General features: G+C 42.9%; 2 protein-coding genes and 1 non-coding gene across 3 annotated transcripts in view; 2 read left to right on the top strand and 1 right to left on the bottom strand.

The window, feature by feature from the left end:
* The window catches only part of LOC126236098 (beta-catenin-like protein 1), a 96,177-nt gene extending 81,773 nt beyond the window's left edge, over positions 1–14,404 (bottom strand). The window contains exon 1 of the mRNA XM_049945166.1: positions 14,258–14,404. Within this exon, the coding sequence (XP_049801123.1) occupies positions 14,258–14,287 (30 nt within the window). The 5' untranslated portion in view covers positions 14,288–14,404. The remainder of the gene's footprint in view (positions 1–14,257) is intronic.
* Trnat-ugu (transfer RNA threonine (anticodon UGU)) lies at positions 10,488–10,562 on the top strand. Its single transcript has one exon. It is a non-coding gene; the product is annotated as a tRNA-Thr (tRNA).
* Positions 14,384–22,749, top strand: part of LOC126236099 (uncharacterized) — a 363,570-nt gene continuing 355,204 nt past the window's right edge. The window contains exons 1-2 of the mRNA XM_049945169.1: positions 14,384–14,556; positions 14,641–14,697. The gene's annotated coding sequence lies outside the window, so the exon portion shown is untranslated. The remainder of the gene's footprint in view (positions 14,557–14,640; positions 14,698–22,749) is intronic.

The raw sequence follows: 22,749 nt of genomic DNA, 5'->3' as shown, positions 1-22,749 counted from the left end.
ACTGGATCACTTGCTGCCACCAATTGAGTACCCGTGCGAGTGACATCCATTGCGTCCGAGGGTTCGGCGAGATCTAGGTCCTCAGTGGATGCCAGAATTTCTACCCCATCCTCAGATGCTGAGCTTGTAGGAAGCGGTGGGATGGTTGCCACCGCAATGTCTCGATTCTTGGGAGCCTTTTTCCTTTTCTGCTTTTCGCACTGTGCCTTCGGTGGTTCTGGCTGGGAGGGCTTCACTGGGTCAGTCTCAGGGACAGACGAGGACCGTGAAGCCCTACGACCAGTGACGTGTGGTTGCTTCAGCCACCGACGGGTGTCCGCTTTTCCACTGGTCAGAACATGGGGAGGGAGGGCCCCAAGGAACCCCTTCCTGGCGAGATGAGCCGAAGAAGACTTACACTTCTCCGGCTGGGAAGTGGGAACTGATATCCCTGATGGTTGTGAGGGTGTTACTCCTGAAGTAGATGGAGCAGGAGCGACGGAGTGAAGTGCCCCCCACCATCATGAGGGCGGGTGGATTCTGATGGATCAGAGAGCTAACTAAATGAGACGAAGTGGGAGACGGTAGAACCGTTGTCGCAGCGGTGGCATAGGTGGATGTGACTGGCACAGGATGGAGTCTCTCATATTTCCGCTTTGCCTCAGTGTAGGTCAGGTGGTCCAGGGTCTTATATTCCATTATCTTCCGTTCTTTCTGGAAAATCCTACAGTTCGGAGAGCAAGGGGAATGGTGTCCCCGCAGTGAACACAGATGGGAGGCGGGGCACATGGAGTATTGGGATGCGAGGGACGTCCACAATCTCGACACGTGACACTGGAAGTACAGCAGGATGAAATATGCCCAAACTTCCAGCATTTAAAACACCGCATCAGAGGAGGGATATATGGCTTTAATCCCAGCGGTAAACCATCAGCTTGACCTTTTCGGGTAAGGCGTCACCCTCAAAGGCCAAGATGAAGGCAACGGTGGCTACCTGATTATCCCTAAGACCCCAATGGACGTGCCGGACGAAGTGAACACCTCGTTGTTCTAGGTTTGCGCGCAGTTCATCATCTAACTGCAGAAGAAGATCCCTGTGGAGTATAATACCCTGGACCATGTTTAAACTCTTATGGGACATGATGGTAACTGAAACATCCCCCAATTTGTCGCAAGCGAGCAACCTCCGTGACTGGGCAGAGGATGCTGTTTTGATTAGAACTGACCCAGAGCGCATTTTGGACAAGCCCTCCACCTCCCCAAACTTGTCCTCTAAATGCTCCACAAAAAACTGAGGCTTCGTCGACATAAATGATTCACCATCAACTCGCGTAAGAAGAGGTACCGGGGTGAATAAACTTTACTGGCTTCTTTAGCCATACGTTCCTCCAATGGAGTGCCCAGGGAGGGAAATGATCTTGGATCGTACTTCTTGCCATTGAGGTTTGACCTCGATTGCTTAGAGACTGCCGGTAGAGACCCACAAGCAAGAGATGATGTACCACACTTCATTGCGGGTCATCCGCCCTCATGCCACCCACTGCGACCAGGGGCTATATCCCCACAGGCGCCACCCAGCCACAGCAAAGACCACCTGGCAGGATGGCCTTTGCCAGGAGTCCTGATGCCTCAGCATACATGGGGAGGTAGCAGCTCTGGCATCAGCAGTGCGATCCCTGTGTAGAGAGTACATGACGACCCCACCACAACGGACTGGCTACTGTGCTGGCTGTCAGGCGTCGAATATCCATTTCTATAGGGAGCGAAGATGGAAGTGCACAATGGGGGGAATGTGTGCTACCCGCAACACACTGCAGCCCATGTGGCCGGAAGCTTGGTGTAAGTCCAACTCCATGACAATATCGAATGTGCCAGATCTTAGGACAAGATGGATTTATGATGTACCACGTAAGGCGTCCTTCCCCAAATGGTACGCACTAACAGAAAATTTTGAAATGTAGTGGTCAAACCCCTTAGGGGACCATCACATTGAGGCTGAAACGTTGGAGACTCCTTTTAGTCGCCTCTTACAACAGGCAGGAATACCGTGGTCCTATTCTAACCCCCTAACCCGCAGGGGGGCAGACTGGGAAGGCATGGAACATTCAATGAGGCAGTTTATGCCTCAGGGTCACCTGCTGCCACCGACTTATTGCCTGAGCAGTCTATATCCATTGTGTCTGAGGGTCCAGTGAGATCTAGGTTCTCAGCGGATGCCAGAATCTCCACCTCATCCGTAGACGCAGAGCTTGTAGGTAGTGGTGGTGTGAGTGCCACCGCAATTCCCATGGTTTTGGGGATCTTCTTCCTCGGTTTCCCTGGCTGGGAGGACTTCACTGATTCAGTCTCCGGGACTGAGGATGAGTGTGAAGCCCTACAATCAGCTGCTTTTGGGTTCTTCAGCCACTGGCAAGTGTCATATTTCCCACTACCAGAAACCAGGGAAGAGAGTGAGCCCAAGGAACCCACTCCTAGTGAGAGGAGCCAAAGAAGACTTACGCTTCTCCAGCGCAGAAGTGGGGATTGATATCTACGATGGTTGGTTGAGGGGGGGGGGGGGGTTGCCCCCCAAATAGGTGGTGCAGGAGAGCAACAAGGAGGGGAAGTGCCCCCCACCATCAAGGGGGCAGGTGTAATCTTCCGGCTCTGAGAGGTGACTGGGTTTGGCGGAGCTGATAGGGCTAGAAGTGTTGTAGCTGCAGTGTAAGACGAAGTCATATGTACAGGATGTAGGCGTTCAAATTTCTTCTTAGCCTCATTGTAGGTCAGTCGGTCCAGCGTCTTGTACTCCATGATTTTCCTTTCTTTCTGGAGAATACTGCAGTCAAGCGAGCAAGGCAAATGGTGCTCTCCGCAGTTGACACAAATGGGAGGCGGGTTACATGGAGTATTGGGATGTGATGGGCGTACGCAATCTCAACATGTGACACTGGAAGTACAGTGGGAAGACATATGGCCAAACTTCCAGCATTTAAAGCACCGCATTGAGGGAGGGATACAGGGCTTTACATCACAGTGGCAGACCATCACCTTGATCTTCTCAGGTAATGTATCACCCTCAGAGGCCAAGATGAAGGCACTGGTGGCAACCTTATTATCCCTCGGGTCCCAGTGGACATGGCAAATGAAATGTACACCTTGCCGCTCTAAATTGGTGCGCAGCTCATCACCAGACTGCAAAAGAAGGACCCTGTGAAATATGATACCCTGGCCCATATTTAAGCTCTTATGGGGCACGATGGTAACAGAACCATCCCCCAGCTTGTCACAAGTGAGTAACGCCCGTAACTGGACAGAGGATGCTGATTTGATCAAGACTGACCCAGATCTCATTTTGGACAAGCCCTCCACCTCCCCAAAAAAGTCCTCTAAATGCTCAACAAAAAACTGAGGCTTCATCATCATGAAAGATTCCCCCATCAGCTCTCGAACATACAAGGTACCAGGGTGAATAAGAGCAGCTGCCATCCTTAAGCCTGACGTTCCTCCCATGGTGTGGCCAGGGAGTGCAATGATTTGGGGTCGTATTTCTGTCCGTTGAATTGAGGCCGTGAACGCTGACAAAACCAGTGATACCTGTTGGTTGGAATCTGACACCATCTTCTGTTCATATGGGCAGCTAGCAAAAGTGGTGAAATGTACTAGCCTTACTAGTGGGAAGCAAGCAGAGCTTATAATTTGTAGTACTTTATCCCGAATTGACTGGGGTCCTTTGGTTTGGAACTGAGTGGACGGTCTCAACAAGAGGCTCTATAAATTATATGATGGTCTCTATGTTATGGAGTGGAGAATTGTAGGTCACCTTGATAGGTCATGGGTGCACCACACAGAGGATGAAGCTACTTTGTTAACAGAGTATTTGTGAAGTGCACATAATTTCTTTTTCTTTTTTTCTTAGGGCTAGGCATTAGTTTGAGGTCCTTTGAGGGATGCATGCCAGTCAATACACAGAATGAAATCAGATTACATACAAAATTAAGATACTGTGACTCTCAAAACGTTAACAGTCAACTGCTAGAATTTTACTGCTCAGCAGGATATTTGTCACACTCAAATTGTACATGGAACTGAGAGTCAGATGAAACCCAAAGTAGAAAGCTATGAAATATTTAATGAAGCATGGGATGTATACAAAACGACAAGTTAGATGTCATAGGAGGAGCAGACAAAAATATTGTGTCAACTGAGGTCAAAATTGAGTGTGACTGTGAATATCTGAAAGAGAGTTGCTGTCCTATGTGAACTCAGGTTACTTACTGAATGTTTTTACCAGTCACCCAATTCTGCCGCAACAACTGTACAATCATTCAAAGAAAGTCTACACTCAGTACCATGGAAGCACCTTGATCGAACAGTATTAGTTGATTGAGACTTTACCTTATCAAGTGTAGACCAGAAATCTATGGATTCAATTGTTGATGTACAAACAGTCTGTCACAAGAAGTAGTTCTGAAGATGTTTTCCGAAAATGTGTCTTGAGCAGCTGTTTCACAACCCACACACAATGGAAATATTTTAGACCTTGCAATAATAGTTCCAACATTACTGACAGTGTTAGCAGTACAGGCAGGGATTAGTTAATGTGATGTCACCCGTAACAGTGATGTTTACTGAAGTTTGTGAGCCCATCAATACGACTAGGAGAGTTTTTATGCAGAAAAGAGCTGTAACTGAGTATGGATGGACCAAGCGTTATTAATTTCACAGCCGGTCACTATGCAGCTGCAGGATGCTACACAGGGCAGCAGGTATTATGAACCAGTTCCTCAGCTGTAGAGTTAAAATAACAACTTGATTTATTTAGCAGAATTCATACTGCTGAAGTAGTCAGTGCCCCGGTGGTGCATGTTGAGCCTGGGCAGAGATGCTTGCTTAGCTCAGCATGCGACAGCAAGAGAGGGCTACCAGCACAAAGATGTTGGGCTGGACAGGTAGCAGTGCAAGAAACAAAAGCAACATCTTGGCAAGCACAGAGCTGTGGTAGGCCTGCAACCGCCAGGCATGCAGCGGAACCAGACTCCGTTGCAGGCTGGTCATGCTGTTAGGGGCAAATGCAGTGACCAGTTAGCAGCTCGCAGTGGAAGCAGTTCAGGAGGCACCCAAGAATGGACTGCAAACCAAGGACACACAGACGGTGCCCTCAAATTGGTTGATGTCAGTCAGTGGTAGATCTCCAGCTGGAAGGCACCAGTTCAGCTCCCGGCAGCATCAAGACTACACAGCAAATAGACCCGAGGCTAGCAGAGGCAGCATCTAGTTGTATTTAAAGAGTGGATGATCCACTTTGGGTCTACGACTGCTGTGGAATACTTTTCAGTGTAGGGCCAGGTCGACAACAGAAACCGCATTGCTGGGGCAGGTGGGTGCTCCATCCAACTCTGTTATGATGGGACATTGCTTTTTAGTCATGTTAACCAAAGAAGCGGCACCACATCAGACCTTAGGAAGGAGTAGTCCAGATCATCACTGCAATGGCCTGATCCTTGTAATATGCTGCGTCCCTGACAGCAGGTAGCACGGCCCTGTGTGTGGTAACCAAGCTCGCTTCAGTGCCAAACAGAGGCTTCTGTCATGTCTGATCAGCATCTTTCCAACTTCTGCAGAGGAATGTTGTGAGCATCCTTCTGGCTCGCCTTGTCATAGGTTATGAACACCGATTTGTATAGGTACTGACATAACATTTCTCCTCTCTTTGGATGGTCTGGTCTACCAGATTGTGATTTGTATTACTGATGCAAATCACTTAACTTTACATTTAAGCATATGCGCCATTATAACACAACTCTTTAATGATGGTTTAAACTGACCGCAAATCACACTCTGGAGAACTACGTGCCAAGTGAGTAGATTAAGGCTGGAAAGGACCCCACCGTGGTTTAATAACAAAATTCGGAATTTTAGACTATGCCACGAAAGCACAGACTGCTGCACCTTTGGTTCGAAAACAAACATGGAAATGTCAAAAGGCAAAAGTTAGCAAAAAATTGTGCAACTGTAAATAAATTGATACACAAAGCCCACAACTACTTCTACAATGATACCTTAGCGAAAGATCTCACTGCATTTAATAAATCATTCACACAGGAAGGTCACACAGACATATCATTATTTGACTGTTGCTTCGACTCCCATATTAAGGAAGTACTAATAGGCAGTTCAGGTGCTGAGAAGCAACTGAAAGAGTTGAAAACAAATAAGTTGCCAGGCCCAGACGGGATCCCAGTTTGGTTTTATTGAGAGTACTCTTTAGCATTGGCCCTTTAGTTAGCTTGCATCATCACAAATCTCTTGGCTAGCACAAAGTAACATGTGACTGGGAAGAAGTGCAGGTGACTACTGTATATAAGAAGGATAAAAAACAGAACCTCACAATTACAGACCAATATCCTCAACATCAATTTCCTGCAGATATCATGAATATAATCTATGTTCAAATAAGGCAGAATAATTTTTTTTTTTTTTTTTTTTTTTTTTTTTTTTACAGAACAGCTTCTGTCTACAAATCAGTACAAATTTAGAAAGAACAGCTCGTGTGAAACTTAGCATGCCCTTTTCTCACATGATGCACTCCAAACCATGGATGAAGCTCAACAGGCAACATTCGATATTTCTACATTTTTGGAAAGTGTTTGACACAGTGCTAAGCAGCAGACTGCTAATGAAGCTCCAAGCATATGGAACAGGTTCTTAGGTATGTTAATGCCTCAAACGTTTCCTAAGTAATAGAATCCAGGATGTCTTCAGAGACAAGGACACAGTCAGGAATGCTCCAGGGAAGTGTGATAGGGCATCTACTTCCTTGAATACAGAAACAATCTGATGGATAGGGTGAGTAGCAATCTGCAACTGTTTACTGACAATGCTGTAGTACATGGGGGGGGGGGGGGGGGGGGAATATTGACATTGATTAATTGCAAGAGGATACAGGACGACTTAGAATTTTTTTGTGTGTGATCAATGGCAGCTTCCTCTAAATACAGAAAAATATAAGTTAATGCCAATGCATAGGAAAAACAATTTTGTAATGTTTAAATATAATATTAGTGGTGAACTGCTTGGCACAGTAACATCAACAAAATGTTGTTGTTGTGGTCTTCAGTCCTGAGACTGGTTTCATGCAGCTCTCCACGCTACTCTATCCCGTGCAAGCTTTTTCATCTCCCAGTACTTATTGCAACCTACATCCTTCTGAATCTGCTTAGTGTATTCATCTCTTGGTCTCCCTCTACGATTTTTACCCTCCACGCTGCCCTCCAATACTAAATTGGTGATCCCTCGATGTCTCAGAACATGTCCTACCAATCGATCCCTTCTTCTAGTCAAGCTGTGCCACAAGCTCCTCTTCTCGCCAATTCTATTCAATACCTCCTCATTAGTTATGTGATCTACCCATCTAATCTTCAGCATTCTTCTGTAGCACCACATTTCGAAAGTTTCTATTCTCTTCTTGTCCAAACTATTTATCGTCCACGTTTCACTTCCATACATGGCTACACTCCAAACAAATACTTTCAAAAATGACTTCCTGACACTTAAATCTACACTCGACGTTAACAAATTTCTCATCTTCAGAAACGCTTTCCTTGCCATTGCCAGTCTACATTTTATATCCTCTCTACTTCGACCATCATCAGTTATTTTACTCCCTAAATAGCAAAACTCCTTTACTACTTTAAGTGTCTCATTTCCTAATCTAATTCCCTCAGCATCACCCGACTTAATTCGACTTCATTTCATTATCCTCGTTTTGCTTTTGTTGATGTTCATCTTATATCCTCCTTTCAAGACGCTATCCATTCCATTCAACTGCTCTTCCAGGTCCTTTGCTGTCTCTGACAGAATTACAATGTCATCGGCAAACCTCAAAGTTTTTATTTCTTCTCCATGGATTTTAATACCTACTACGAATTTTTCTTTTGTTTCCTTTATTGCTTGCTTAATATACAGATTGAATAACATCGGGGAGAGGCTACAACCCTGTCTCACTAACTTCCCAACCACTGCTTCCCTTTCATGCCCCTCAACTCATATAACTGCCATCTAGTTTCTGTTCAAATTGTAAATAGCCTATCACTCCCTCTATTTTACCCCTGCCACCTTCAGAATTTGAAAGAGAGTATTCCAGTCAACATTGTCAAAAGCTTTCTCTAAGTCTACAAATGCTAGAAATGTAGGTTTGCTTTTCCTTAATCTTTCTTCTAAGATAAGTCGTAAGGTCAGTATTGTCTCACGTGTTCCAATATTTCTACGGAATCCAAACTGATCTTCCCCGAGGTCGGCTTCTACCAGTTTTTCCATTCGTCTGTAAGAATTCGCGTTAGTATTTTTCAGCTGTGACTTATGAAACTGATTGTTTGGTAATTTTCACATCTGTCAACACCTGCTTTCTTTGGGATTGGAATTATTATATTCTCCTTGAAGTCTGAGGGTATTTCGCCTGTCTCATACATCTTGTTCACCACATGGTAGAGTTTTGTCAGGACTGGCTCTCCCAAGGCTGTCTGTAGTTTTAATGGAATGTTGTCTACTCCTGGGGCCTTGTTTCGACTTAGGTTTTTCAGTGCTCTGTCAAACTCTTCACGCAGTATCGTATCTCCCATTTCATCTTCATCTGCATTCTCTTCCATTTCCATAATATTGTTCTCAAGTACATCGCCCTTGTATAGACCCTCTATATACTCCTTCCACCTTTCTGCTTTCCCTTCTTTGCTTAGCACTGGATTTCCATCTGAGCTCTTGATATTCATACAAGTGGTTCTCTTCTCTCCAAAGGTCTCTTTAATTTTCCTGTAGGCAGTATCTATCTTACCCCTAGTGAGATAAGCCTCTACATCCTTACATTTGTCCTCTAGCCATCCCTGCTTAGCCATTTTGCACTTTCTGTCAATCTCATTTTTGAGACGTTTGTATTCCTTTTTGCCTGCTTCATTTACTGCATTTTTATATTTTCTCCTTTCATCAATTAAATTCAGTATTTCTTCTGTTACCCAAGGATTTCTACTAGCCCTCGTCTTTTTACCTACTTGATCCTCTGCTGCCTTCACTACTTCATCCCTCAGAGCTACCCATTCTTCTTCTACTGTATTTCTTTCCCCCATTCCTGTCAATTGTTCCCTTATGCTCTCCCTGAAACTCTGTATAACCTCTGGTTCTTTCAGTTTATCCAGGTCCCATCTCCTTAAATTCCCACCTTTTTGCATTTTCTTCAGTTTTAATCTACAGTTCATAACGAATAGATTGTGGTCAGAGTCCACATCTGCCCCTGGAAATGTCTTACAATTTAAAACCTGGTTCCTAAATCTCTGTCTTACCATTATATAATCTATCTGATACCTTGCATTATCTCCAGGATTCTTCCATGTATACAACCTTCTTTCATGATTCTTGAACCAAGTGTTAGCTATGATTAAGTTATGCTCTGTGCAAAAGTCTACCAGACGGCTTCCTCTTTCATTTCTTATCCCCAATGCATATTCACCTACTATGTTTCCTTCTCTCCCTTTTCCTACTCTCGAATTCCAGTCACCCATGACTATAAAATTTTTGTCTCCCTTCACTACCTGAATAATTTCTTTTATCTCATCATACATTTCATCAATTTCTTCATCATCTGTAGAGCTAGTTGGCATATAAACTTGTACTACTGTAGTAGGCGTGGGCTTTGTGTCTATCTTGGCCACAATAATGCGTTCACTATGCTGTTTGCAGTAGCTTACCTGCACTCCTATATTTTTATTCATTATTAAACCTACTCTTGCATTACCCCTATTTCATTTTGTATTTATGACCCTGTATTCACCTGACCAAAAGTTTTGTTCCTCCTGCCACCGAACTTCGCTAATTCCCACTATATCTAACTTTAACCTATCCATTTCCCTTTTTAAATTTTCTAACCTACCTGCCCGATTAAGGGATATGACATTCCACGCTCCGATCCGCAGAACGCCAGTTTTCTTTCTCCTGATAACGACATCCTCTTGAGTAGTCCCTGCCCGGAGATCCGAATGGGGGACTATTTTACCTCCGGAATATTTTACCCAAGAGGATGACATCATCATTTAACCATACAGTAAAGCTGCATGCCCTCGGGAAAAATTACAGCTGTAGTTTCCCTTGCTTTCAGCCGTATCAACAAAATATATAGGAATGATAATTAAATGAACACCCTAGCTGCAAGCAGGCGTTGATACACTTCGTTGGGGACATGTTGAAAATGTGTGCCCCGACCGGTGTTCATTTAATTATCATTTCTATTCTAGCAAAGCTGCATGGTCATATATAGTTAAAATAAAATATGGGTTCCCGGCCTTTGACCTTCTTGTGTGCGAACGCACACGCTATGCCCGAACTCGTACGGGACTTGGTAGATTAATCTGCCACGAGTAATGAGTATGATGGGCAAACATCTAATAGGCGCACTACGAATGTAGTGTTGTGTACATGTTGGGAATGTGGATCTCACGGGGAGCGTGCAAGGGATAAGTCCCTGCAGACGCACTATCCTCTGTGCCCGCGGTGGCTCAGATGGATAGAGCGTCTGCCATGTAAGCAGGAGATCCCGGGTTCGAGTCCCGGTCGGGGCACACATTTTCAACATGTCCCCAACGAAGTGTATCAACGCCTGCTTGCAGCTAGGGTGTTCATTTAATTATCATTTCTATTCTAGCAAAGCTGCATGGTCATATATAGTTAAAATAAAATATATAGGCATAATGTTGCAAAGCAACATGAAATGTAACAAGTGCATAAGGTCAATAGTAGGGAGGTGACTAGTTGGCTTTGTTTTATTGGGACAATTTTAGGAAAGTGTACCTCTTCTACAAATAAATCCACATACAGAACACTCGTGCAATCCATTCTTCAGGACTGCTCTAGTGTAAGTGATCCCCACCAGGATATACAGGGTGTTACAAAAAGGTACGGCAAACTTTCAGGAAACATTCCTCACACACAGACATAGAAAAGATGTCATGTGGACATGTATCCGGAAACACTTAATTTCCATGTTAGAGCTCATTTTGGTTTCGTCCACCTATGCTCAATGGAGCACGTTATCATGATTTCATACGGGATACTCTACCTGTGCTGCTAGAACATGTGCCTTTACAAGTACGACACAAAATGTGGTTCATGCACGATGGAGCTCCTGCACATTTCAGTCCAAGTGTTCGTACGCTTCTCAACAACTGGATTGGTAGAGGCGGACCAACTCCATGGCCTCCACGCCCTCCTGACCTCAACCCTCTTGACTTTCATTTATGGGGGCATTTGAAAGCTCTTGTCTACGCAACTCCGGTACCAAATGTAGAGACTCTTCGTGCTCGTATTGTAAACGGCTGTGATACAATACGCCATTCTCCAGGGCTGCATCAGCTCATCAGGGATTCCATGCGACGGGGGGTGGATGCATGTATCCTCGCTAACGGAGGACATTTTGCACATTTTCTGTAACAAAGTGTTTGAAGTCACGCTGGTACGTTCCGTTGCTGTGTGTTTCCATTCCATGATTAATGTGATTTGAAGAGAAGTAATAAAATGAGCTCTAACATGGAAAGTAAGCGTTTCCGCACACATGTCCACATAACATATTTTCTTTCTTTGTGTGTGAGGAATGTTTCCTGAAAGTTTGGCTGTACCTTTTTGTAACACCCTGTATTAAATGAAGACATTGAAGAAATTCAGAGGTGTGCTGCTAGATTTGTTACCGGTAGGTTCGATCAGCATGCACATATAATGGAAATTCTTCATGAACTCAAATGTGAATCCCTGGTGGGAAGCCAATGTTTTTGTGAAACACTACGGGGAAAATCTAGTGAACCATCATATGTGGTTAACTGCAGAATAACTCTACCTTAAATGTCATATGAGGACCACAAGGACATGATAAAAAATATTAAGGCTCATTAAAGGTTTTTCCTTCACACCACTTGCAAGTAGAACAAAAAGGGAATGACAAATAGTGGTCACTTGTGGATTATATATGTAGATGCAGAAAGAATCCTCTCTTGTCCTGATACTGAACCAGATATTCCTGGCACATTCCTATGTGCAAGGCTTTCTACTCATTACACACGTGTTAGGGTACCAATTTAGCGCACAGTTTCTGATAACACAATTCTCTGCACACCATCTCCTTTAAAAACATATTCACATAAGAATTTGTTTTAATATCAATAATGGACTCCTATTCCACGAGACAAAAATCTACTGCACTACATTAGCCCCTCCAAAATTGGGTACACCACTTGAACATTTTACTAGATTTGAATTATGTTTCTCTAACATGGTTGACATTTGATGATAAATGCCAAATTCTGTTACATTTTATCTGGACAAAAATGGAATAATACCAAACAGAACTTGCTTGATGCCTCCATCACTGCTGGCACAAATGGTTGTTATACATAGCACAGTTTTGTCTCGAAATTCATATTATCTGCTCAGTGGGGTTAGCTCAGCAACACTGCTATCTTATGGTCAAATGACCCTTTACAGACTTTGCGGTCAGATTCCTTACACCAAAGCATGAAAAACATGTCTAGAAAACGTACGCTTCAAAATACATATCTTAAGATATATGAGTACTACTTCATCTTTAATACTGTGAAACATCTCTTCTACTGCAAGCGCTTTGCTTTACACATTTTGGGGCCGGCCGCGGTGGCCGAGCGGTTCTAGGCGCTTCGGTCCAGAACCGCGCTACTGCTACAGTCGCAGGTTCGAATCCTGCCTCGGGCATGGATGTGCATGATGTCCTTGTTAGTTAGCTTTAAGTAGTTCTAAGTTCTATGGGACTGATGACCTCAGCTGTTAAGTCCCATAGTGCTCAGAGCCATTTTTTTAACACATTTTGGGAGGAGGAGGAATGGACCAAGCGACGAAATAAAAGTCTAGTAAGCATGCGGGCTAACAACTATGAGCACTTTTTCATCTTCTCTACTATGAAACATGTCTCTTCTATTGAACAAGTGCCCACAGCTCTTAAAGTATTCATTTTAAAGCTCATGTTTACTATACTTTTTTTCTTGTTTTGGTGTAAGGAACCTGTTCTCAAAGTCTATATAAGGAATTTAGTTGCACCCTGTATAGCCCAAGATATATTTTTAATTCTTGTGTAACACAAATTTCGTTGTGAATTACAAACTGCAAGATACATTAAGAAAAGCGGTACTCTATTATATTCAAATCTCTGGCAAGAATTTTGATGCACATTATGAAGATGTAGGCCTATTGCACACTATCTGTGAAATATGTAATGTAGGCGAGGGCATTTAGTAAGTCTTACCCTTATTTACAATGTGAATGTTGCCAGCGGAGGTGAAAAAAACAAATTACAGAATTTAGCTTATTCTGCTTGGTTTCACAACACCTGTTGTACTCTCAATTTTTCAATAAAGCAATGGACAAGTAAAAAGGGCCAACTCGTCCATTTTTCAATTTATTTCTTAGAAGACCTAACTGGTGTATAGAATTAATAACACCAATGTGTAATGTGAGTTATATATGCATTTTCTGCGCATGTTAAGTGTGTTAATGCAACTAGTCTAATCAAAAACTTTACACAACTTTCTTTTAACAGTCCTTTCCCCAATTCGTAAGTACAAGCGAATATATTACTACGTTTTTAATGCTGTTATTTGTTAATGAAAATGCGTTCCGCTGAGTTTCTTTACTGGTTCTAAATTAATATAAGTAGTAACACCTGTAAAGTTGAACGCTTAGCAGCACGCACACTCATAAAATAAATTGTCTATAGTTTTCTTGTATTCACTTCAACTGTACTAGTAACCTACAACGAATGTTGTAGAATAATGACAGGCAGACATTAACCAGTAAATTATATTGATCAGCAATTGAGTATCGTTAATCTAGAAATGATGTTTTAATAATATGAAGTACTAAAACTGTTGTACACAAATGAGGTTTATAGAAATTTGTTATTATCTTTCTTTAGTAAAACTAATTCACACTCACTGTAACAAGATCAAACAACGATTTAGGCTACTTCGGCTTTCGTTTTATACCAAACTTTTATTTTGTTGCTGCAGTTGGAAGTTTGATTTTAAATATTCTAACACACAGGATCCACTCGGTCGAGCCTATTACGCTGAGGAACGAATGTTTTCAACTAATGTTTACTCCTACAAAGTAGACCAACTCTAACCTCCAACTTCGAAGCGTCTGTGAGTAAAAGACAGTTTAAATCACAACACTAAAAACTACATGAAATTATCAAGCAAAAAAATATCCGAAACAAATATTATTACAGTAATATAACCTTGTATGATAGTAATTCTCCTATGTCCATCGCTGCAGCACTCTTCCCATAAAACTTCGGTCTCGCTTGTTGCTATTGTTCTGTTTAAAATTAGTTACTGGCTTGTTCGCTGTACAGCGCTGCGTGTTGAGGGCTTGAACAATAACCACAGAGTCGTCCTCACTCTCAACTTGGCAAGTGACGAGGAAGGGTTAAGGTGGAAGTGTTCGAATAGTAACTGAGTTAACGCGATATAACAACAGTCTGCGAGGAAATTGAAGTTTGTTAATCCTCCACCCAGACGCGGCAAATTCCAACAGGTAACATCCAAAATCGTGCTTTTTTAATCATTTTGCAATTAACCAGCTATTATAAATTATATTAACAGCTTGTTTTGCCGGCAGCTGCGCGTTCACGCTTTGTCAAGTTTGTACAGAAGAATGTGGGAGATTTCATCAATGGTAAGAACACTTTAGTAATGTGACTGTACGCTTGCCCCTATTATATGCGTTGTATTACCATATATGAGCATGACATAACGAAGTTTTGTTAAATTCACCTGAACACGCTTTTAAGCCCGTAATTAGCTCTATTCAATTTGCGATGCTGTTCTTACCTCATTTAAGATTTGTCACAAAATAACAGAGCAGTTATTAATTACATACATTGCAACAAAGTAGATAAGTTATTTATTTGGGCATAATGAATTGGGACATCGTAATTATCGCTGTACTGTAATAACTGGTCATTTAAATTGCGAACTTACGGGCACAATCGGAAACAATACATAAAACATGTAAATAAAAAACTGAGTAAAATTTCTGTAGTACGCGTAATAAAAGGTTTGCTAAGAATTCAGTAACGTAAGTTATTAGTATAGTGCATTGTTCAGGTTAACTTTGGCATACGAATCACCTAAAATGGTTTTTTTACACTCTTTAGTTGTGATGCATTGTTGGACTCGCCCTAAACACTTTTTGGCTAGGTTTAGCTCTCTTGGGTAACTTTATTATTGTATTGTATTTGAGCAGTTTTTTCTGAACTATAGGAAAATTTAGATTTTCCAGTATCTTCTGTTAATATTTTTTTTACGAGTATTTGAAGTAAATGAGACTTAGAATTCTGCAAAGGCCACGCCAGTTCTATGAGGCCCAGTGGATGTTGCCACTCGAGCGGCAATAATGTCGCAAGGATATTTTTCACACGGAGGGTAGTGTTGCATTGTTATTGTTGACAAAGCCAACATTTTTGCATAAAAATAAATTTTGACCTGTTTCATGAATTGTGATTCGATCAGCGCTATTTTAATGTTACTCGGCGCATCTTTTGAATTTTTTGCCCCAAAATTCGATTAAGTTTCCACACATGTTACAACAACGAACGTAAGAATGGAGGCGTCGCCGAAATGTCCTTCTAGGAAGTTACATTCATGATCACGCACATGTCTGCATATTATACGTATTATTAAGTGAATATGCTTTGCATATTTGCTGTGAAGGTTGCATCTGTGTATATACGTATCCAATGATGTTACGTGTGGAAGTTTGGGGATCATGGATTTTATAATGGTATTAAATCGGGTGATAGGTTTTTTCTTCTTTTGAGGAGGATGTAAAAATCGGTACGTTAGCATTTTTCTATACGAGTGTAAATAATGCAGTCTATGGTACGTACGCTTCATCACACATGCTCGCGGGTATACGAATGGTATCCTGCCGTAAGACAGTTTTGGTCGAATAGCTTGAACTTCCGTCGCTTCACATAAGTTTCGTATTGTTCTAGCATCGTGGGACTTTTACAGTCCCCATATCGTGCTAGTGATCATACGCTGCAGCCAATGTATTCATTTTTTACGACGCGAGACGGCAATATATCTATATTCTTGTCAGAAGAGTGCATGATCCACATCTGTGACCGAAAGTGCGTCTCATCCCTATATATTATTTCCCTTAAGCTTATCAGTCACAATTACTGAGGTGAAAAGACTTCCATCCAACCGAGCGAGGTGGCGCAGTGGTTAGACACTGGACTCGCATTCGGGAGGACGACGGTTCAATCCCGCGTCCGGCCATCCTGATTTAGGTTTTCCGTGATTTCCCTAAATCACTCCAGGCAAATGCCGGGATGGTTCCTCTGAAAGGGCACGGCCGACTTCCTTCCCCATCCTTCCCTAATCCGATGAGACCGATGACCGCGCTTTCTGGTCTCCTTCCCCAAACCAACCAACCAACTTCCATCCAGTATCACTATACTCAAGCAGTAATAGTAAATCTCATGCCTTAGGTCAGTATCAGCAGGCAGATACTTTGGATCCGTAAATTCTCGACCAGTGTAAGTGGGAAATTCAAATGCCCTGCCATCCTGGTTCTGATCGGTAGACATCAAGAACAGTTCCTAAATTCATGCCGTTGCCGTTTACGGGATTTCTGTTAAAACAGGCCGAGAAACAAAGCAAAAATCACTTTACACAGTTTTATAATTCTCGCATTTAAACGATTTTTTTCGGAATTACATTTATGTAATTTCAATATTTCTGAATCGTTAAATATAGTGAACCTGCACCGTGGCCGATGACACGCACAGAATGGAAATGCCCATTTGACGCATTCTGAGATTGATTTTTTTAGTTTACATCGTTTATTAATTTTATATAGCTGTTAATGTATAATGATCTTCAGCTTGACCTGTGTGAATCAAAAAGCGAACTGAATTATCCATAACAATGCGTGAAAAGTGACTTCTATTCGGCTGAGCAAGGTAGTGCACTCAATGACTACCAGTTGGTTGTTGGTAAGGAGTGGGTTTCAGATTCCCATTTGGGTCAAGTTTTATGTAGTTTCCCTAAATAGGAAGATTCTGCCGCCTGCTTGCTACAGAAAGGTTGCTACCTACGTTCTGTCCGGTTTACACAGAGATGACAAAAAAATCATGGGATGCCTGCTAATATAGCGTCGGACCACCTCTTACCCAGCATAGTGCAACAACTTCGTTGAAAGTCGCCTCCAGAAATAATGAGCTATGCTGCCTCTATAGACGTCCATAATTGCGAAGGTGTTGCCGGTGCAGGATTTTGTATACGAACTGACTTCTGTGTCCCATAAATGTTCCATTGGGTTCATGTCTGGCGATCTGCGTGACCAAATCATTCGCTCGAATTGTCCATAATGTTCTTCAGACCAATCGCGAACAGTTGTGACCCTGAGACATGGCGCATTGTCGTCTATAAAAGTTCCATCGTTGTTCGGGAAGATAAGTCCATTAAAATGGTCTCAAAGTGGTTCAGCATAACCATTTCCAGTCAATGATCGTTCAGATGGACCCAGTCTATTCCATGTAAACACAGTCCACACCATTATGGAGTCACCACCAGCTTGGGCAATGTCTTATTGACAACTTGGGTCTGTGGCTTTGTGGGTCTGCGCCACGCTCGAACCCTGTGATCAGCTCTTGTCAACCTAAATCGGGAATCATCTGACCAGGCCACGATTTTCCATTCGTCGAGGGCCCAATCGATACAGTTACTAGCTCAGGAGAGGCGGTGCAGACGATGTCGTGCTGTTAGCAAAGGCACTCGTGTCGGTCGTCAGCAGCCGTAGCCCATTAACGCTGGATTTCACCGCACTGTCCTAACGGATAGCTTCATCGTACGTCGCAAATTGATTTCCGCGGTTATTTCACTTAGTGTTGCTTGTCTGTCAGCACTGACAACTCTACGCAAACGCCCCTGCTCTCGGTCGTTAAAGGCCGCGTTATCCGTGGTGACAAGTAATGCCTGTAATTTGACACTGTAGATCTCGGAATATTGAATTCCCTAATGATTTCCGAAATTGAATGTCCTTTACGTGTAGCTCAGACTACCATTCTGCGTAGTCTGGTAATTCCCGTCGTGCGGCCTAACCTAACTAACCTAAGGACAGCACACAGATCCATGCCCGAGGCAGGATTCGAACCTGCGACCGTAGCAGCTGCGCGGTTCCGCACTGAAGCGCCTAGAACTGCTCGGCCACAGCGGCCGGCTGTTACGCAATACTACCGCTCTGTATGTATGCATATCGCTATCCCATGACTTTCGTCAACTCAGTGTGTATTTCACAATTTGAATTTTGGTTTTGTATTAGATGTCAACAGAGCAGTAAGCCATATACCTACGTTTTTTTTTTATTTTAATGCGAAAAGAACACCGCGTTTCTTTTAAAACTAGTTCCCACGTATAGCTAGCATTGAAATGTCTAGGACCATAATGAAAAATAATTGCCGGCCGGTGTGGCTGACCGGTTCTAGGCGCTTCAGTCTGGAACCGCCCGACCGCTACGGACGCAGGTTCGAATCCTGCCTCGGGCATAGATGTGTGTGATGTCCTTAGGTTAGTTAGGTTTAAGTAGTTCTAAGTTCTAGGGGACTAATGACCTCAGAAGTTAAGTCCCATAGTGCTCAGAGCTATTTGAACCATTTTTGAAAAATAGTTTTTTTTTCTAGCACCTTTCGTTTTCACAAAAAAGGAAAGTAACTGGCAGAATTGTTGAGATAGTCTGTTGTCTACCGATACTACGGGGCACATCTGACAATCTGCGTGATGAAAAATCATCCGTACCTGATGTATTTATGTTAATAAGCGAGCTGTTATCTAATTCGTTTGTAATTGGATACAAAATACTTTCAGAACCTCACTGAGCAGTAGTCATTGGGATATTACGAATAACTTTCTGCAAAATCAGCTTCCCCTACGCTTTGCGTGTTCTATCTGCTCTTGGATGCATCATCTTTGATATGTGTACTTTGTTTCAACGGGAGTGGCGATGTGCAATAATGACGTGACCACTCAATTGCCATATGGCTGAGGAGGCAGATAAAACTCCGTGGATGCAATTTCTGATGGTTTCAAGTGAAAATAAGCCATGAGAATGCCATGGTTGCTCCTCGAACTTTTTCGAAGTCTGAGAAAATCTTTGAGTTAGAGGAAAATTTACTGAAGAGCCAAAGAAAGTGCTGAACTTGCCCAATATCGTGTAGGGTCACAAGAACATGGAGACGCGCCCCAATACGACGTGGGATGGATTCGACTAATGTCTGAAGTAGTGCTTGGAGGGAATTGGCACCCATGAATCCCGCAAGGTTGACGATAAATCCGTAAGAGCACGAGGAGTTGGAGATCCCTTCTGAACAGCACGTTACAAGACATCTAACTCGTGTGCATGATTTGTTCTGTAAAATTGTGACTAGGCCATTCGTGCAGGTGAACTTTGATTGCCACGGGCGCGACTGTTAGTTTTGTTTCGAAATGGACGCTCCATTTATGTTCCAGGTCTGCCTCAGCAAACGTGTAAAACTAGTTTCCCTTAAAAATGTAGTTGCCGTCACTTAAAATTACCAGAAGAATTTATTAAATGGGTAGCCCACGACGAAATGTGTTCTTTTCCCCTGAAGTTTAGGGTGCTTTAATCATAAATTCAGCACACTTGTCGCGCGCGCGCGCGCGCGCGCGCGCGCACACACACACACACACACACACACACACACACACACACTCTGTTTATCCACGTGTGACGCAGAACTTTCTTGTCTTATTTAGCTAGAATTTCTGTCTGTTTTCAAACCAAAACTGTAATTTTGTACAAGGATATTTTTGTGATTGATAATAGAACATAATGATTATCACCAACCATTTCCTACCGCTTTAAGCATAAGGAGGCTGCATACTACAGAGGAAATTGTGTTATAGTACTGTTGTGTGATTGGACGCTGCTGGCTGTCCTCACCTGTGACCGGCGTGTTAATTGCGCCCTATTGTTCTCCTCCGTACGTGCTGTGATGTCATACGCATGGAACGGAAAGCAGCGTGATAGCCTGTCAGTCATTTGCTCCCAGTGTCATATATGCCGGTTTATCGATTACTAGCACTTCGATGAGGGGACCACTGGTGTACAAAGGTGACATCTGTGTCAGCAGAACCGTCATTGCAAGCCAGTTGCCGTCTATGTAAGGTCATCCCAGCCTTTTGAAATTACTTAATTCTTGTCCAGGTTTTCCATTCATTGTAGCCTTGTTCTCAAGCGATGTACTAAATGAATCATAACTATTGACCTACATACGTTTTGCCCGAACAGAAACACGGTTGTGTTTAGAGGCTTTCCTAATACATTCTCAGTAACCAGAAGGGTGACTAGTGCAAATGCACGCTTCCATATAAACACGATGGAATGAATAAGAACATCACGTCGTTGACGTTCTCTTAGGCGTTTTCATTTCTTCCTCGTTTGCCCATAACTATACACGCATGAATAAGACTTACATAGTATCATTGTTATTACTTATTCTACCATACTTTAATTATTTCACTGCACATTTAGACAAGAATAGAGAGAAAACGGTCCATGGCTTATTCAAAGCAACCATCCTAGTATTCGCCTGGATTGAGTTAGGTGAACTAGGGACAATAATTGACGGAAATGAAAGGTTCAGAAGTGGAATTAAAATTCTCACAGAACTCGAATCTTTCCCTCTACCATCTTTCCTCCGGGTCGACTCACGTACACCTTCGTGGTCCACACCTCAGCCACAACTTCGTCTGGACCTATCGCAAGGCCGAAAAGACTCAGTTCCTCCAGAGGCCGTCCGCCGCCATTTTTCTCTATTCTCAGCGAGTTACAGGGCTCAGAAATACTCTACACTGGTGGCTTTTTCACTGCAGAGTTGGTAACCATCTCTCGCCCTTGAGCATATCCATTCCTGTACAGGTGAGTCCGTCCTCATCTGTAGTGACTCCTTAAGCAGCCAAAAGCTCTCAACTATTGCTTCCCTCGCCATCCTTTGGTAATGACTATCCAAGAGTCTGTTTGTGCCCTCGGAAACAGTGGACGTAAATTGGCCTTCATCTGGGCCCCAGGACGTTTCGGAATCCCGTGAAATGAACTTGCTGACAGGCTGGCCAAACAGGCTACCGGTAAACCGACTCAGGAGATCAGCACACAGGAGACTGATCTCCGATCGGTCTTAAGCCGTAAAGGTTTCGGCATCTGGAATACCGAATGGCACATCCGAAGTACGTCAAATAAATTGCTTGCTATAAAGGAGACAACGAATGTGTGGTCATCCACGCGAGCCACTCGCAGGGTTTCAGCATCGGCCGTACCTGCGGCTCACCATTGACATTAAGTCCACGTCTTGTTGGACTGTCCCAATCTAGCGGCCCTGAGGCGGTCTTGTAATCTTCCTGACTCACTACTTGCGGTGTTAGGTGAAAATGCCTCAACGGCTGATCTGGTTTTATTAGAGAGAGGAGTTTTTATCACTCAATCTAAGAGTGGGCGTGTGGCCTTTTGTCCCAGTGCTTCACCCTGCCTCCATTTTAACTCTTCCTCAGTCCCTCTGGTGCTATATGTTCGACTTCACATTCGTCTTTTCACCATCCGTGTTTCTCTTGCCGTGGGTTTTTAGGCTGGAGATTTTAGTGTGTTGCAGGGTGGCTGGCACGTCCTTTTTTATTCTTGCGATCAACCAGTCCAGGCCAACTGCTATACAGTTTTAACACATTCTACCTCTTTTTTATGTAGTTAATGTTTTCACTTTTGGCTTGCTTGTTTCATTTTCTTCCTCAGTGTGGTTACACAGTTCGTTTTTAAAAATTTTGTTCCTTCCCTGGATTTCATGTGATAAGATTCTTTGGGGTATGGTTTTAATTCGAGAAATGTGTGAATAAGAAAAAAATGGACTGATAACGACAGAGTTTAGTCCCTTTAATCCACAAATCAACCAATTGTTTTGGCACATAATACGAACAACAGCAAAGAGCTTTCAATAGAAGAGATTTGTTTCACAGTATCGAAGATGAAAAAGTGCTCTTAGCTCTTAACGTACGCATTTTAGAGCCCTTGTTTACTATACCTTTTTGCTTCTAGTGTCGTACACTTTCAGATGTATGTGTTGACACGATTAATTATGCTACACCGTTTATTAGCATTTTCGTGAAAAGAAATTCTGACGTGAAACAAACGTCCAACGGCAAATACGGCAGTGTATACTGCTGCGCGATGTTGGAACGCGGTAAGAGGGCTGTTGATCTAAAATGACTACATAGTAGCAGACTGCCGTCATAATTTCAGTAATTTATATCTTCAATGTTTTTATACCTATCTTTGATCACAGAAAAGCTAAGTTACTGTCAAACTCTGATAGGGAATTTCGTCTCTGCAACTTACTTCCTGGCGAATTACAGATCAAGGTAACGAAGTGATTGACAGTTGTTTACAGGGCAGTAAGCAACGATAAGAGTAAATTTCTGTTCACTGTTGTCATATCGTTTCGCTGTTTCAGGAGAAAGTGGCGGTTACCACGGTGAGTTGATGATTTTTGTTCATGGAATCGTAAACTGTCGCGATCCTTTTTTGTTATAAAGTTTGAAAGACTTGTTCCGGAAACAACCCACAGACTGTTGCATCTATCATTTTCTGTAGCAATAGAAAACAGTAGCAGCTTGGGACTCAAGGGTGGCTGCGAAGCATTTTCGGGTGACTCAG

Source organism: Schistocerca nitens, chromosome 2 (genome assembly GCF_023898315.1).
Source record: "Schistocerca nitens isolate TAMUIC-IGC-003100 chromosome 2, iqSchNite1.1, whole genome shotgun sequence".
NCBI classification, from domain to species: domain Eukaryota; kingdom Metazoa; phylum Arthropoda; class Insecta; order Orthoptera; family Acrididae; genus Schistocerca; species Schistocerca nitens.
Note: the sequence above shows the minus strand (reverse complement) of the source record. Positions and strands in the feature narration are given on the sequence as shown.